The sequence below is a fragment of the Papilio machaon genome, chromosome Z (genome assembly GCF_912999745.1).
Source record: "Papilio machaon chromosome Z, ilPapMach1.1, whole genome shotgun sequence".
Lineage (NCBI taxonomy): Eukaryota > Metazoa > Arthropoda > Insecta > Lepidoptera > Papilionidae > Papilio > Papilio machaon.
The window spans coordinates 7,886,584-7,905,651 of NC_060016.1; the positions used below are offsets into that span (position 1 = coordinate 7,886,584).

Here is a 19,068-nt window from a genome sequence, read left to right on the forward strand (position 1 = left end):
AACAAGTTGAGATCGAATACATGGCAAATATAAACTAAAACTAGTCCTGAGGATTTTACGAAAAACTAGGTACTAATAATTATTACAAAATACAAAATTTTATTACAGAAATTTAATTACATGAACCTAATGCTAAATAAGTGGAAATTTAGATATTAAATGTAATGATTTTGTGTCCATTTGCGTAATTAAATTTTTTAAGGAAAAGTCATCGAATGGCGGCCAGGTCCTGGTTAAGAATCAATGGTTAAGATTACAGGGGTGCGCTGGCTGGGCGACACAGGATTGGGCATTGTGGAGATAATCGGGGAGACCTATTTTCAATAGTGGACCTTAAACTGGCCACGATGAAGTTATCTATCTATCCAAAAGTTAAGTACCAAATTTTTTCCCTTAAATTTGCAATTACTTTTGTTTTGAATTTTCGGTCTCAGAGGAAAACCTTAGAAAAAATGTAGCGTAAAATCTGTATTTTGTAATACAAAGTTTGCACTTAAGGATGTTTCACCTTAAAATGCCTACTTACCTAAATTATTTTTTACATAGATGACTAACAACGAGTTTATTTTATTTATTGTAAGTTCCATTCTATCGTCTTACATTTCACACGAGTGCAGATTACAATGGATAGTCTTGTGCTCCCCTATGTTTTTTTAAATTTACATAAAACATTTCGAATATGGTGCCCCGTTGGACATGAGACTCGACGATGCTTCTTCTTTCACACCAACTAAAACAAAATATCGAACAATTAAAATTATTTCACATAGCACACAGCTACGAAAGAAAAGCGGAACAGAAGCGAAATCTATATATATAAAAGAAAGTTGTGTTAGTTACACCATTTATATCTCAAGAACGGCTGAATCGATTTAACTGAAAATTGGTGGGCAGGTAGCTTAGGACCAGGAAAAGGACATAGGATAATTTTTACCCCGTTTTCTATTTTTTATTCCGCGCGGACGGAGTCGCGGGTAAAAGCTAGTTTTATATAAAACTGGCATGGATGTGTTCCGGTGAAGCGTTCAGCATACAGGCTTATTATGTGAAACCGAATATAATCTGTGGACCTAGCACGAAAAATTGTGACCTTCGTATCGTCATCGTCAATTATTTCAAAATGAGTAAGAGATTTTCTCGATGCCGATGCGATGGCGATTGCCGCAAATATTCATACTAGACCCACTGAAGTGTACTATGTGTTTCGTTATCGATTCTCAGCGTATTACGGGACGTTACGCTTAGATTCTTTTTCGCTTTCGAAGTTTCACAGGTGTAAAGCTAAAAACGTAATAAGTTCATCACGTCTAGCAAGTATTTACAATTTCAAATCCACTTTACAGTCAATTCATGTGATATTACAGTTACCGTAAACTTCAAGTTACCATCGAGCGTCAGTGGCTCAGGGGTTCGAATCCCGCCATGTACCAATGTGTTTTTCGACTTTCTTATTCGAAACTTCAAATGACGTGACACTATTATATGAACACTATTGCTTTTTGTGTTTTTTTCATAAAGAATGAGTGTTTGGCAATATTGTCTTTATAAGGGTGTTACGATAACGATGGTTCACCGTTACAATTTTATGTTATTACCATCCGGCCAGAAGGAGAATCGTCCTGCGGTTTCCGAGGACGTGACTACTTCGTGGCGGCGGGTTGGAGAGTAACTGCTCGATGGTACGTAACCAGCGTTGGGACTGGGTGAGCCCGCTGTAAGAAACACAAACATATTATTAATAACTCTATATCCAATGGAACCCTCAATGAACCCAAGAATTATTAACTAAACTTGTGAGGAATATATTGTGACAAATATAAAACACCTTTATTAAAATTATATCTTGAATCACTGCAATGTCAGACCCAGTATTATCAATAGAACGTAGTGTACACTACAATTATTTTACTACGGAATTGAACAAAAAAACTAGTGTACACTATGTCTGTAGAAAACATGAATATGAAAGAATTTAAATGTACTAAACTTCATTTTAATATCTTCTGATATATTATATTATAAATGTGCTATAAAAACAAAAATATTTGTGAAAGACTGATTAATTTTTATCCTTAAATAAGAGCAAAAAATATATATTTGGATGTCATATAACATTATTGTAGGTAGTTAGTTACAATAATAGATTCCATGTTAGCACTTCTAATCTATTATAAGTGTTATGTTATTTTTCAATAACTATCAAATAAAAAACTGGTGATTAAATGCTGCTTCTGAAATATTAATAATGCAACAAGAAGAAATTCTTAACGTCTGCGACCAACAAATTTTTATAGGTGTTAATATTTCTGTTATAATATTATGGTGGTGAGTACAAACGTATCTTCATATAAGAGTATATTTGCACCAATAAACATGTCTAATAAAGCAAAGAATGAGTTTAATTTACACACTGCTAAGCTTCAAAGCTTACGTTGTTTGTTTTATGTAAGATACCACGATGTCGTGACGTGGAATGGCACCACGACGTTGCAATTTAGTGTACTAGGTTTTTTAATTAAGTTGTTAACTTAATTCTATACCAGGGAAAAGCAAGTAATTTGAAGTAAGTAAGATGGAAAAAAATATCCAGTAATTATAAATCACTGGTAAAAGAATTATCATACTGGTACAGAAAATCAAGCCTTTAAAAATATGATAGGGTTACTTTAAATAAATAAGTTATTTTACTCAGGTTAGATTATTAGTATTTATTGTCTGGAATGATAGAAATAGGGTCGATTGTCGACCTTCTTTCCGCCACCTGTTGCTGATCCGTGTTCCTTAATGTAGAATTCCACTGCGACTGTGTCTCATGTAACACTTGAAGTCGTAAATATTACATAGGCATTACTAAAGGTATGTGGGAAAACTATTTTTATTTAAAGCTTTTATCCGCGACTTCTTCTTCGTGGAACAAATCTAGTAATAAATATAGCCTATGTTACTCAGCGACAATGTAATTTTCTAATGGCAAGATATTTTTTTTAATTTGACGTTTTGTTTTTGAATGAATTTGAATTTAAATGACGTAATTTTTGAATTTATTCGTTATAAACAAAAATACAAATTTTTCTCTTTATAATATTAGTACAGTATTGACTGAAAAAGTGATTGTCTTACTGAAATAATTTAATAAATTACACGAAAAAACTAAGTAAATAACACACCGAGCTATTTCTGTCTACCCCTAAACGATCATACGTTGAGATCATTTTTAGTATTGTGTGCCCTCTATTGGATGTTTTACAAAACCAACAAAATAGAGGAACTTTTGAATACTGTCAGTTAACATGTGATGACAACAGATGCCTCTGAATTATATTACCCAATGATTAAAACAACTGACTAAAACTGTAGTAAGTTTCTACAAGTTGTACAAAAGCACATAAAACGGTGAACATCTGTTAATCAGAACTATTATCTATCTTAAAGATTAATTCCATTGATTAACAATTATAAAGTATACCCATATTATGTTTTTTATAAATGTGCCAGACCGTGCATAATGGAAACCCGTAATATGTGCGAGCTTTAGCTTTTTATTGTCTTTCTAAATCTACTGATTTAAGAGACGGCAAACAGTTTATATGAAATAAATCACAAATAATCTCACCGTCTTCTTCAGGTTCTCTCGGCACGTCGTCAGGTATCTCGCAACCAGGCTGTTGCCAACTTAGTCCACCTTTTGAAACGCATGCAACAAAAGCGCCGCATCATTTCATAGTTCGACCTTTTAGTCAAATAACTTACTCAGATAGAAATTATATCTACTGATCTTCGTCATAATCCTGCCCATTTCGTTACTAAGGTACAATACAGTATGTACTAACCCATACTTTGCTAATAGCCGCCACATCTGAATACACTCCCTATTTACACGTATCCTTTTTCACACAAACCATTTATACTTTTTCGGTCTTCCTCTATTTTTGTAGCCATCCGCTTTCAATCTCATTACTCAGTCGTTAAATCTACTACAGACTATTCAGCAATGATACTGTAAGTGCCTTGGATATTGCTTTATTAAGGCTCATTCCTAGAAAACTCATTAAAAAATTCTACTACTTATTAAAGTAACCACATCTACATAAAGACCAGCCGTGATTTGTCATTTTGTTGTGTGTGACGATCGAATGGATGCAAAAAAAAATTACATCCAATGTGAGATGATGTTAAAAAGTAGAAATTAGGGCAAACAGGTGTATGATATTGATGCTGTTATTAAGATTAACTAAATCTCCGTTAAATTATTTTTCTCGTATTTTATTATTAAAGATTAAATTGTTACTTTGCATCGATTCGTTAAAGTAATTATGGCTTATTTTTTAAGTTAGTAACAGTTTAATAGTTTTTAGTTATTTCAAAATTCTTTCGTGATAAAACACCCATAATTTTTATAATATTTTGTTTTTACTGTACCTAAAATATGTATTTACAGGGTTTAGTTATTACTCAAATAAAAACTACACAGTTTATGCCATGTAAACTGCGCCGTTTTTCTCTTTGTTAAGCCTTGGTGTAAGCAAAACTGTCCTAATTCTAAGCAATGTAACGTTAAATAAATGACCACGAATCTGTCACAGTTTATTTCTATCTTTAATATTAAGTTTGTAAACATATCGTACTATTAAAAAAGCTTACCTTCTGGCCAGAATGAGAATCTAGCAGCGGTGCCATCAGATGATGTCACAATGTCGTGGTGTCGTGTTGGTGAAAATGCACCCGGCGGCCCATATCCTGGTCCTGGACTCGGGGAACCGTCTGGAAATAATCATTCATATAAATTAACAACAACAATACAACTTAAGAGTATAAACCATAGGGGTAGGCAGAGATTACATATGGCGCGGTCTTGGCACAACACTCTTGCCTCTCGAGAGGTTTTAATAATTGTTGTTAATATTTATTTATGTGGATTATGAAGGAATTGATAAAGTAAACCTTAAATTCTCTTTTAAAAAAAAAACAGAATTATAAAATGAGCTTAGTTCGGGTATTCCAACAGTCTGAAATCATAGTTAATTTAACTCTATTCCTTAAATTAGAAAAGAAATAGTTCATGTGTGAAGCGTGTAATTATGCACAAGACTGTATGAGTGACACAAATGCTTGGAATTAAAACATGATGATACTCGCGTGAGATTATTATGATTATTATTTCTCACATAACGTAATGATTATTTATATTTCAAAGACCCATTATACATATACATAAAACTATTATTTAAAATATGCTCTGCTTTAATTATTTTTATCGTTTAAAATATCAGTTATCAACAACTAGAACAAGAAACAATTTGATGTTAAGTGGATATACTATGGATAATTTTAATCTTATCCAGTATTCATATTTCAGACAAGGAAAAAAAAATATTAAAGTTTCATTCAGAGAATTACAGAAAGTAAAGAAAATTTTAAAATCGTAAGAAACGAATAAATAGAATTTTCTGTAGTTAATGCTTTACTTTGAAGAAATTTAATATCCCCCCCTTACAAAAAATTTATACATTTGTTTACTATACTAAAGTTGTTTTAATTCCAAGAAGGGGGCAAACGAGCAGCGGGAACACCAAGGTGCTCATCGACGCCCATGGACATCTGCAATACCAGAGGAATCGCAGATGCGTTGCCGGCCTTTGAGATGATGATACGCTCGCTTCGTGAAGGACCCTAAGTCATAATGTAAAATATTATTTAAAGATATTTACCCAGACCGACTCCTATTTGGTTGTAAGTGTTCATGGACATAGACTGCATCGGTTGCAGAGGGTTTTGAAGCTGAAAGGAGATAATTTTTTTATTATCATTTTTATATTGAACGACGAATACTTATCTTAATTATGATGCAAAATAATTTTTGGCCAACTTGATCCCTCTACTCTCAATCACTTCGATCTTAATGTATATTAGTTTTGAACTTGTCATCTTTTTTGGACAAAATAAATTGATAAGAATGTTATGCATAAGTTTTTGTAGATAAAATACGATGGTATTTAAACATTCACGGAATTACTAAGACACGTTAATTACTAAACGTTGTTTTACATTGTATCTCGTGTGACATGTAAAATAACTCTCATAAGAAAAATGGGTATTTCTCACACGCCCTTGTGTTATCTATAATGTTAAAAACATAGTAACGATCAGAAATAACATTACATTTTATGCAACAAACATTGTTCTGTACTGTTTATGGAGCTAGTAAATGGATTAAGTAGTCATTACGCCAATTTGCAAGCACGTAGTTTTATTGCTTATGCACTACTAAAATTTTAATCTCGCTTTGATTAGGTGATGAAAATGAAAATAACGCTCCGCCTTATCGTTGTGTACGGGCGCTTAAACATCAATTACATGATGTTTTTGGAGCGAAGTATTTATAATATTTATACTATTTAATAAACTTTGTTAAGTTAAAAGTATAAATAATATCTTATTACTTTAATAGTTTTAATATTAACTGTGTATCTTCATAAGAAAATATATTCTTCGGACAGTTTACAATTTTGAAATTTAAGTTACGAAGTTTCAAAATTAAGTTTAATTTAAGTTACGACCGGAACGAATTAAGAATTCTATCCGTTCTTTAATTCTAAGAATTAAAGAATACCCTTAGAATTTGGATCTAAGAATTAAGAGAATTTCTATCTATGTCGGTATTAGCTATTCTATGGTTGGCGAACTTAACTGCTTAGTTAGCTCACATGAGATATACTGACTGACCAAAATCATTTCACTTTAATCATTTTTGTTAAGTCTCAATAAATACAGTTAAAACATCACTTGAACTGCATTGGTCGCTCTTTTCATCATTGTTTTATATTTTAATTATAACTAGTTTCTTAAACTAAATTGTATACCTAATAAAAGAAATAAAATAAAAATAATCTCATGTTTTATTACTTTATCCTCATTTTCCACTAAAGCAAGATTTTCCTTAATACTGAATTAAAAACACATTAATGCACTTTCACGTTGGTTTGTGATATTACATACTAACTTACTATTTTGAATAACATATTACAAACAGTAGTACCTGTCCCTGTAGTTGATGCGAAGCGAACGGATTGACAGAGACGGGTGACGGCTGGTGAGGCAAAGAAGTATGAGAGGAGCTTGGAGGACTCCTACCCATGCCACCGCACGCGCTCGCGTAGTTTAAACCTCCCGGTGGCTGGGTTAGCCATGTCCTGTAATTAATATACGACAATGTTTATTGAAAATATCACATGTTTAATATTCAAATACCTTACGATCGAGCCGTCACTACCCTCAATTAATAGTAATTACCCAAAGTGAAGATCTTTCTAGGAGCTCTGAGTATGACTCTACGAAGTACCAACATATTTCCTAAAAGCTTGACCGCTTCATAACTTAGTAACCAAAATAATAACGGCTTTGATTCCCGCTGTGTGGCAGCAGTTTTATCGTCTGCCAGTAGGAAACTACAGTCCTTAATTGAGTTTGATATATATTATATTTGTTACCTCTGATTAGGTAACATGATTAAATTTATATAAAGTCCATTACAGTCTCAGTAGCTGACGTCATTAATCATTAATTACTTGTTGTCGTAACTACAGATAAAATAGCATTACCTAACCACAGACGTATACACGGATGTATACAAAGTACCCACAAACGGAGATAATTTATACGAGTACGCCTCTCATTGAATGTTGGTCATAACTTGTTAGCGCGCGACAACTAATTATTATAAACGGTGAGCCGCGTTTGCAGAGAACCGGTTCGGGTAAACGTAATCTCATGAGTCGTTATGAATAAATAGGCAGAGATAAAGTAAAGACTCCGCCCAGTGCACCTGCTCGGCCAATGGCACACCGTTGCCTGCCAACTATTGTTTTCCATTAATAGATCGTGACTACGAACTTGAATTTCGTACATGCATTTAGATCTAGAATATCCGCTAATATCAAGAGATTCAAAGTTTCTCGCGGCTCGAGGTCGAGCCGGATGAGGTAAAATATCTGCGCAAGTAGATTTCAGGTGGGAACACTGCGCTCGCTTTGCAACCTGAAATTGTGTGAAACTGAGCGCATCGTCTCGTGTAAAAACACGAACCGCCATTATGTTTGGCCGATACATAGTATTAGCGGATTGAGAATTGAAACAAAGAGGACCAAAGAATTTCTTGCAATAACTTTAAACGAAAACATCGAAATATGTAAGATTTAAGATTGTATGTACAAATAAGTGGCATTGTGGTCCGAGGTGAAAAGCGCGTCATTAGGCATCACATTCTACAAAAATAATCTATCTTCTATTAGGTATATGTATAATTTGGTAAGTCCTAGTTGGAGCCTGTTCATAATACGAAAGGTTCCTGTTCATAGCCTCATAGTTTAAAGCCTGTTCATTTTATAAAAACTCTCTTACAAACAATCCACTATCATAAAAATGTGTCATCCTACGTTTAAAGGCCTTAAACTCTTCCACAAACAGCATACAGGACACGTATACCTACACAAGATTTAATCAATTATTTAAATGAACTAATTGGCTACAAATGAAAATAACTTCGTTTCATAACATAAAACGGTGATATAAAATATGAAATATGAAATAAACGAAAACAACAGTAAGAAGATATCGATTGTATGTACAACATTAATTATATAAATGATATTTATTTTCTCGATGTAGCAATCAGACACAACATTCGAATTGATACCAAGGTCAAGTTTTGATGTACCTGAACTACTATGAAAGCAAAACATGTTATTCGGCATGTTATCAATATAACTCTTTATAACTCAAGACACACGGTATGGGGAACAGGAAATATGTCCACGAACATATCACTAAATCATAAGCGTTTGTTTTGTAAACACAAGTATGAGAAATGTAAACAATTATTATAATTAATTTGTAATTATGTGTCACGGTTCGTTAATGAATATCGCACTATTTAAATAGCGTAAGTATTATTAGAACTTATCTGTAATCTTATATTAACCACACCTATTTTATAACTAGTTAAGAATAGACATGCAAAATATGTGTATAGTGTGGCAAACTTATTTGACCCAGTGAAAGAGGCCCTTTTATGACAATTAGTTCTGTCAGAAAATACGTAAAATCTACATGTACATAGAAAATGACACACAAAATAAGACATTTCAGCTATAGTCCAGCAAGGATATTGCGACAAATTGTCTGATGAGGAATACGCTAGGCGCTAATGAGGTAGTGTAATATTTAGTACTTATTTCAAATATTTTAAGTAGACGGAGGTGGAAAATCTTAAAACGGATGCCACATTAGGACGAAATACTCTTAAAGGCGTTTAGGGAAGAATTATTACAACCCTAGTAATAAATTAGTAGTTTTTTAAAGTTAAAGGAATTTTATATAATTTTTAAAGAATAAACGTCGACAAATTTAATGTTTTATTTTTTTTTTACCACTTATTACCAACAACAAAGTTCGCTTCACATTTACTATAAAAATTGCGTAGTTATGTAAAAATTTGATCTTTAGAGTCAATTCTGAAATATTTATTATAATAACTACCTATTGTATACTGTTAAAACCTCTTCAAAGTCTTACTTTAGCCTCGTGTACAAATCTGTACTCGCAAATTCAATGTTATTTCATCGAAGATATTTCTCTATCTTTCAATGGCAGATAAAACTAAAAAACATCAGTGGGAGTGACTGAATAATAAAACCTCAAGTTAATTTTAATATCCGAGGTTATCGCGCGGTGACAATAACAAGTGCCACAAAAAAATATAATGCAATTATCACGAATAAATTTGACTTCATCATCTGGTATGTTTTTATATATTTACTAGTAATTATTATTAAGATCCCACTGGCAGTATCTGAGAATAACAAGTGTAAACAAATTCGAATACAGAAAAATCGATATTTGTTAGTATGTTCTCTATACATTCCTAAATTACTGGGCAGATTACGATTGAACATTGGAAGATAAACCAAAGTATCTTGACTTTTCATATCATTTTGACATGGACATAACAAAGTGTTTTGTCGATTAAACAGTTTGATACTAAGTGATTTAAATGGTGGTTAAGGTTAATGATAATAATCATAATGAAAATACCATACAAAATATTAGATACTATACTTGATCTTTTTAATTGACTTCTAAACGGTTAAGGTTATCACTTCGTCTGTACAATAAGCTGTCCAGTAATATCATCCAATTCCTACTGTTTCAACCATAGGACTTTTTTCTTTAAAAAGGCCGTCCATTCGGAACCTAATTTGCAAATTTAATACATAAATAAACGTAAGACTTACGTATCATATCTCGGATAGGATGGTGGATACGGCGAACTTGAACCGAAGTAATTCCTGGCGCTCAACGGCAGAGATTGCATATGGGCGTGCTGAGCGACGTGAGTCACGTGGTAGCCGTCACCGAATAACGTCTTCGTGTACGGCGTTGCCCGGAAAGGTCGCTTCATCCTGCGACGCCGCTTGTAGTTGCCTCCCTCGAACATTCCCCTGCATTGCGGATCTAAAACAACACTCAACTGACACAAACGTAATCGTTAATCTAAACTAACGCGCACTGCATCGCCAGCATTTCGCATCGTGTATGGTCGCCAGCTACCTTAACCTTCGCAATGCTGCAAAGCACCCGGACACAAAAACATAATTGAAAATATGAACAATAACATAGCACATTTGTAAAATATGAAACTTACCAAGAGTCCAATAATTCCCCTTCCTTTCCCCACCGCCTTCTCGTGGCACCTTAATAAAGCACTCGTTAAGACTTAAGTTATGTCTTATAGAATTCTGCCAACCTTTCTTATTCTTTTCGAAAAACGGGAATTCTTTAGTTATGTACGCGTAAATCTCACTAAGCGTCGCCCGTTTAGATTGGCTGTTTTCAATGGCCATTGTTATTAAGGCCACGTATGAAAAAGGTGGTTTCGTCAATGCTTGCGACGTTGGCGTAGTCGTCTGTGGCTTTATTTCCGAAGAGCTTCCTCCGGGGCTTGATGGCGTCGTGGACTTTGATTTAATTTTCGTGTCGCTGCTGGAACCGCCACAAAAAATAAATAAATAATAACCAGATCAAATATAGTTAAAGTAAATTAGCTCACTCTAAAAAAGTAAGACTAGAAATTCGCAAAGAAAACACATGAGAAAGTTTTATTGAATTCAAACATAACAAATAAATACAACTTGTCGCATTTGCCGCCATTTAAAGTGTTAAAACAACTATCAACTTAAACAACCTAATTTGTAATTTTATTAAATAGTATTCAATGTTATGAAACGTCTGTTATATATCGATAACAATTGTGTTCATACTCGATATAAATTGGTGTACTTCTTACCTGTTGGAGTTAGCGGTATCGTCTCGGGAAAGTCCTGGCATTGTGAGTGTTTGATACACTCGCGATAGTTCCTCGTCAGATTTCACACTCTGGGAGTTGTTCGCATTAACGCCATTGTTTTCTTGGATACAGGTCCGGTTGTCGTACGGCGACGAACCTGTTAAGTATTGTAAGATATTTGAAACTTTTCATTTTATTATCATACTATCAAGCGAAAATATCCACGTGGAAAATAATGTGCCTTAATTTATTGCGGAGTTATGTAGTTTAATATGAAAAACTAAAGCAAAAAATGTTATCGAAACCGTATATTTTTACGGGGTGCAAAGTAACTATAAACTCTGTTCTGTCTATACTTTATGTAGTAATTTTTTCTTAGATCCCTGCGGCCATTACGATATGACGCTGTAACAAACATCCATTACATATCTCTGAGAAGTAATATTAAAATACTAGCTTTTACCCGCGACTCCGTCCGCGCGGAATAAAAAAAATGCACACAAAATAAAAAAGTTCCTATGTCCGTCTCCTAGTTCTAAGCTACCTCCCCATCAATTTTCAGCTAAATCAGTTCGACCGATCTTGAGTTATAAATAGTGTAACTAACACGACTTTCTTTTATATATATAAGATGATATAGATGAATATCGATATGGCGATACGAAATAACAAATTTCAATTTGACACGTCCGTTTTTTATACCGTGCCGTTTTTTATTGTACCCGTACCGTTGCTTTTTAAATTAAAAATCGTCCTTATTTTAGGGGCCATGTGGATAATGGAAGATGTACCTACATACATATGCATTCAAAGTCAGAAAGTGCAATGTGTTGTAAATCTGTATTACATATTATTATGTTATTGTATTTAACTGTTGAGATTTAGCCAATCTTACGCGTACGTGACTCCCGACATGGATTTCTTGGAATTCTTCGCTTAGCTTTGTAGGTAACTAAACAAGTACACAGATCGTAACCTACTTGAAGCGATGTTAAACAAGCCGTTAACAAATTAAAAATTAAGAACATTATTAAGAATTAATCATTAACAAGACAGACAATAACTGCGAATTTCAAATGACGATTGCACTTGTATTTGAACATAATCGTTTTCTCTGTTTTTTCCAAAGAAAATGAGAGGGATCGCAATACTGACATATTCGGTTGTTATTACGACTACGGAGACGACATAGTACTTATTTATAAAAATTTTACCATGAATTTCTATTATCAAAACATATAAAACATAATATAATCACTCTTATTCTCTCGGATAAAACTGACATAAAATTATGTTTTTAAGAGTGTTCTGGCAGTGAAAACATGATAAGTTTCGCAGTTCTAGAGATGCGGTTTGGCGTCGATGATAAACATTAATTTTGCTCAAAATTCAAGTTTGCACTATTTACTGTTTTATTATGTTACACGAAAAAATTATAATTATTGTTAATTACAATAATATATACTTTAGGACAATTTCGATGGATGGTATCGTGTTCTATTTTAAAGTAGAGTTTGTTTTTCGTTTGTCTTGCGTTATTTTTAAATTACTCTGAGTTTAAAAATATATGAATTGTTAATCTTGTATTTCTATTGATATTACTTTCGTGCTATATAATATTAAAATTTATATTTATTATAGCAAACAATGTCCGTATTTGTCTCGTTACATGTGCGGTAGAGAAAAATAACATCATACAATCACGCCATCTGTTCATTGCACTCAAAAATTCAACCTTCACCACAATCGTCTCTTATACTCGTACTACTATTTAGTGTCCTAATTTCCCGTAGTGGGACTGAGGGCGACAGTGCACCGTCTAGCACTATCCTGGGCTCTGTTTTCCCCCTATATTAACATGAACTACGCTAAGATCTGATTAAATTAACAATTCACAACACTAACCGTTGGTTTCTGTGACCAAAATCTCTATGTAAAACATATCGTCTTCCCTGTCATTATCTACTACAAAACAGAAACAATAATATGTTTTAAACGGGGTTTTGGCTCAGAAACCTGCGGTAAGACAGTTATTTAAATTGACATGTGACCGTGATTATAAATTAATTAAAAAATTCCACTGAACGAATTTGATAACATATTTTAAACCACGAGTTAAAAGTAAATAAAGATAATTTTTACTGTTTTACACGGTAAAAAACCCATCATCTAATTAATTACAAAAACATCTTGTTTTACTATCAACATGTTAGTTATATTGTACATTGATCCGATGATCTTACGGTTAAGGAAAATATATTTATGCAACCTGCACATATCTGCGAAAAAATGCAAAAAAAAACATGTGTGAAGTGAACCAATTCGCAGTGGGCCAACGTGGTTAACTATGGCTTAACCCTTAAGTACGGCCCCGAGGGCCTCGCCGACCTGATGATCATGATGATGATGAAATTATATTTATGAGAAAATACAAGTGTCAACAGCTGAAATGACATTAAAGATGTCTTTTGTCATGAACATCTTATATATAAAATTCTCGTGTCACAGTTTTCGTCCCGTACTCCTCCGAAACGGCTTGACCGATTCTCATGAAATTTTGTGAGCATATTCAGTAGGTCTGAGAATCGGCCAACATCTATTTTTCATACCCTCCACCCCATTTTTTAACTGCGCGCGGACGGAGTCGCGGGCGACAGCTAGTAATTTATAAATAAATATAGCATAATTCAGCCCCACCCCGTACCTTCTTTCACAAAAGGGGATTAACCTTATGTAACGCCAGATTCGTTTTCACTGATCGCTACAAATTGATATACATATCGGATTTCAGTGTACTCATCACTACACAAGCCGTTTTATCTTTGTATTCGTATGGAGGGTCTATATTTACAAAGTTAAAACTGTTATAGACCTTAAATTAATATGTTTTAAGTTCACTCTAGATTATATATAGGCTATATACCTACATGTTATATAAAGAAAAATCAAAAGATAAGAAGGTGATGACTGAAATGGCAACTGTGGATCAAACTGGACGCCAAAAACTTGATGCGTCGACCCCACAGAGAGTAAGATAAGTACAAGATGGTGATGATTTAATTAAAGACAAAAACAAGGAATAAGAAAGTATAAGTTGATTGAATCTGTCTAGTAAAGGATCATGTGACAAAATAATTGAAGATTCTACAATTGCCAACAAATATCCGGACAATTTACTTGCATCGAAGAATGCGTCAGACAGCGGCCGCGCGCCGAGGTAGTTGCATATCGGATTCGAGCAGGCCGCGAACACGGCACGGTATTGTGTCGCTTATAGAACAATGCGTCGTATTTATAAAACATTAAAAGCCGGCGTATCGTTCGTGAAATTAATAACAAATAACAATTGTGAAACGTTAGTTCGGGACCAGTGTGAATTACCTATGCCGTTGAATAACTTACTACTCAAAGTCGAGATGGTTTTCATGATGGATTCTGATTTTTTTTTTGATTACGTCTTTGCTCAACAACTGCTCAACAACTTTTTAAACATTTTGTTACAATAGAATTATGTACTCATACAATAACTGAAAGGTTTCTATAACTTTCTAAGATCTAGTTATTATAAATAATTACTGAAATAGAATAATTAAATAAATAGTAAAATTTAGCTAGAGTAACAGTAGCCGATGTGATCCGAACATCCACGAACCTCACAGTATAACTCTAAGTTTGTTTGAAAAAATTGCAAAGAAGCTAACCTAACCTAAACTTTTGAACAAAGACCAAACTAGTTGACATAACATGAGACTTTTTATCCATAAAAAACTAAATGTTAAGTATTAAAAAAACTCCTATATAAAAAATGCCTGGCCCATAAAAGGTTAACAAAAATATTTAACAAAAAAAAAGTAAAAAAAAAAAAACGGTTGTTGTAATAGATACATATCAATGTTATTTTGATAGCAGCAAATTTATGAGTACCAAACTCTACCCTCTCTAGACGCCTGAAGCTAGTAACGTAATCTTTTCCTTCAATTAGCGAATCTGACTTTAACAGAGGTGAAACACCTGGGGGCATTATTATCAAACACCTGGTCAGGCCGTTGTGAAGTACTTCATTAAACAATTTCGGAGTAAATTAAATGTTCTGAATCATCTATTATTTACCCGACTAATGTTTTTTGCGAGGATTTATATTTTTTTTAGAAATACTATTTGAAATAAAATTGTATTTTTATTGATTTCCAGATGAACCGTATTTTTTCGTATTTTTTGTTGTTTTTCTTACAAAATTATAGTTTTAATTTATTAAAAAAAAAAAACGACGCAAAAAATTAAGGTATGAAACCTCACCACGTAAGTGGTATAAGGCCTGAAGATATGATGATTAAAACAATTTATAAAATGTTAAAAAGTTGAATTAGAATTTAAATTAAAACTTTTTCGTTTCTTTAGTTTTAAGAATTTTTCTATGTCCGTTTTTTTGCTATAAAATGTTCATTTTACTTTATACTATGCGTTAATAATGAATTCTTGGTAGTTTTAAAAGTTGAAACATAACATTCACTTTTTTTATAATTAAAAAAAAAAACGAAAAACTCGAGTAGCGCTATCTGTTAGGGTCATTTTAAAAGGAGAATTTTAAAAACCTGACTTGTTAGTGGAATAAATGTGATACCGTGAATTTTAAATTTCTTTTTTTTTGGAAACAGCAAAATACAGACAATTACAAGTAAAATTGGTCTTTTTCTAAATTAAATCCAGATGTTTTGCTTGATAGGAAAAAGTCAACAAAGAATTTTGTTTGTAAAATGTTAAAAGTTCATTTAAAAAAATATCTAGTTTACGAAAGGTCTTGTCAAAGTAAAAAAAAAAAATTTTTACTACTTTCAAAATTATACTGTTTAGAAAAAAAGTCTTGTACGAGTGAGTTGAGTTCTATTCTAATGTTGTATGTTTAAACACAGGTCATCTCAGAACTAGTCTATCCACTTTATTTACATAAACTTTAAAAACTAAACAACGCGAAGCTAGTATTTAATAGATTTATAATAATTTTATAAACACGTACCTATTGTATAGTGAATATTTAAGTAATAAAACTCGACTTAACAATATTTTTGCAGACTCCAATATTATTGATATTTAATATCATTAAATATTCTTTAATAGGAATAATGTTTGCTTTAATCTGGACTCGCGCCCTTTGTACAGCTTACAAAAACAGTAAACTCTGTGATTTTAATAACGTATACTTACTGCTTAGAAAGATTTTTAAGACTAAACCCACTTTCTTTTCCTAGATTGTTTTGTTCTCGGACGTAACGTAATAATTAACACGAATTTTATTCAGTACTTTTTTGTTAATAACTATTGTTATCACAAAGATTAAAATTTGCACAAACCTAATAAAAATTAAGAAGCTTCATAAATACAGAGTTAGGCGGTAATGTGGACAAGTACCATATCCCTGATTTACTTTTTTTAATTTAAAAAAATATATATATATTTTTTTTGGAATTCATACTTTTAAAGGGCAAACGTAATCGCAAGTTTCCACTGCCGAAATATCCGTTTAAAACAATATTGTAATTTAATATTTTCAAGTTGAATGAGTGAGAACGTTTTCGTACAAGCATTAGCAAAGAAAACTCACTGATACTGGTTATCACATATTAGATGCTGACAGTGGGATTTATTTTTAATTTTTCCCTTTTCGTTATTATTCATAAACATATATTTTACAATTCAATTTTTACTATCACAATTTTTATCCTACTTTTACGTGTTACGGCATGTATATCTTGATGAGTACATATCAAAGGTATTTTGTTATATTTGTACTTACTTATATAAATTAAAACATGGTGTTATCAATAACAACTCATAGAGATATACCACCATAGCTCATTCATTGATTAATCCAGTCCAACATATCTCTAATGTTTACTTGAACCGGACTATATGTATTTTGTTTTCTTCTTACTACAAATAGATGATATACAATGCCTCTTTATAAATAATTGAGTCATAATTCTTTCATTGATTAGAGTCCAGAGTATTATGATACTGCGGGCCCATGTTCCATGAAAGCTGAGTCGTAAGTTGACTCATTTATTCCACGTAAAAAATAGACCAGTTTTGACAATGTGGTACTTTAACGATAGAATCGTTGTTTCAAAAACAGAATATGTACTAGAAGAATACGTTATCCACATTTAAACAGTTGAGAGGTATTAAAATGTTATGAGATTTATTTGTTGTATTATTTTTAATATGTATCTGTTTTTTGCTTCGATAAGTCATCTTTATCGTAAAAGTAAAAACCAAATTTAATAATTTCTGATATTGTTTTTAACCTTAATTTTTTATCTCTTTGTTAGCGATAATTTCGGTAAACAAAAAACGTTCTTTTCTACATTAATATTAAATTGATTTATAAATAATTAATACAGGTAAAAAAATGAATTCTGGAATCTATATATACATTAACCTTGGGAAAACATTTTTTAATAATGTCATGTGTCAACTTCGAAACTATTAAAAACTAGTTGTCGCCCGCGACTCCGTCCGCGCGGAATTAAAAATAAAACTTAATAAGTAGCCTATGTGTTCTTCCAGAATATGTTCTAGATCTGTGCCAAATTTCATTAGGATCTTCATCAGCCTTTTCGGAGATACCTTCATACAAACATCCATCCATCCAAACATTCGCCTTTGTAATATTAGTAAGAAGTAAGGTTTAATTAAAGAAAATCAAGAAGAAGTAAATGAAAATATGGGAAGATAAAATAAATGAAAATAAATGACAGATAAATAACTGCAATATAATTTTAACCAAATTAATTCTGATTTGCCTTAGTATTCTATAGATATGAATCTATATTAATGAATTTACCATGAACACTAAATGCTTTTTGGGCGTAATCCGAAGACTACAGCGCATTACAATCGCGTATGATTTAATATTTACAAACCACGCCTTTGTGTTACAGTGTGGTGGTGACCTTAACACATATTACAGAACGAAGCTATAGGATATTACTGATCTCAAATTAGCAATTACATTATATATTACATCAGAATTATTTTCCTATTGAATACAAACTTAATAATAATGTTTTATGTGATATACTCGTATATTAAAAATGGTGAAATAATTTACAATTAATTTAGTCAAGATAGTATATCTGGAATATGTTCCACGCTTAAATAATTTTACAAAGGGTATAAGGGAGTAAGGAGAACAAAGCATTAATAAAAAAGTGGTAACGACTCTGACGTGTTACGCCAAATAGTCGAACCCGAGCCTTCGACGTTATTTAACGCGTCCACTGATAATGTCGATACCCACTCGTACAAAAGGTAATTGTTCTCTCAAACAATAAAGTTTAATAACGTAAGGTTCTAAGTAAGGTAGAGGGGGGGTATTGTAAGATTGGTCCGCTGACGCCGATAGCCTTTGGTTAGATAACGTCGTGTATACGGCTGTTTTTTTTTCTTAGGTAACATTAGCAACACTTCCGCAATTTTTTCTGATTCATTCTTTCATAATTGTTTAGGACCGTTCGTCGTTGTATAAGGTGAAGTTTTTACACCTTTCCGCGTTCTGTACACCGGTCAGCTTCTGATATTTTTGTTTATGATTGTTATTTTTTTTAATTTTTATTTTTCAGTTTAGAATCAATCCCTTTCGACAAATCCAATAAATCACATATATTACTAAAATATTTTTAAAATAATTCCTATTTAGGTCAACGAACTTTTATATAAATTTATTTTTA

The 19,068-nt window shown here is 32.4% G+C and overlaps 1 protein-coding gene across 6 annotated transcripts in view; it reads right to left on the minus strand.

Annotated features, from left to right (window-relative positions):
• Positions 1-656: 656 nt before the first annotated feature.
• LOC106717308 (forkhead box protein L2) overlaps positions 657-19,068 on the minus strand; it is a 46,642-nt gene continuing 28,230 nt past the window's right edge. For 4 of the 6 annotated variants that reach the window (XM_014511144.2, XM_014511142.2, XM_014511146.2 and 1 more), the window contains 9 exons: positions 11,342-11,498; positions 10,700-11,037; positions 10,290-10,509; positions 7,037-7,190; positions 5,709-5,778; positions 4,642-4,761; positions 3,614-3,682; positions 1,596-1,712; positions 657-730 (listed from right to left, as the gene is read on the minus strand). In XM_014511144.2, the coding sequence (XP_014366630.2) occupies positions 660-730; positions 1,596-1,712; positions 3,614-3,682; positions 4,642-4,761; positions 5,709-5,778; positions 7,037-7,190; positions 10,290-10,509; positions 10,700-11,037; positions 11,342-11,498 (1,316 nt within the window). In that variant the 3' untranslated portion in view covers positions 657-659. The remainder of the gene's footprint in view (positions 731-1,595; positions 1,713-3,613; positions 3,683-4,641; positions 4,762-5,708; positions 5,779-7,036; positions 7,191-10,289; positions 10,510-10,699; positions 11,038-11,341; positions 11,499-19,068) is intronic. The other 2 variants (XM_014511143.2, XM_014511145.2) reach the window with 2 other exon arrangements.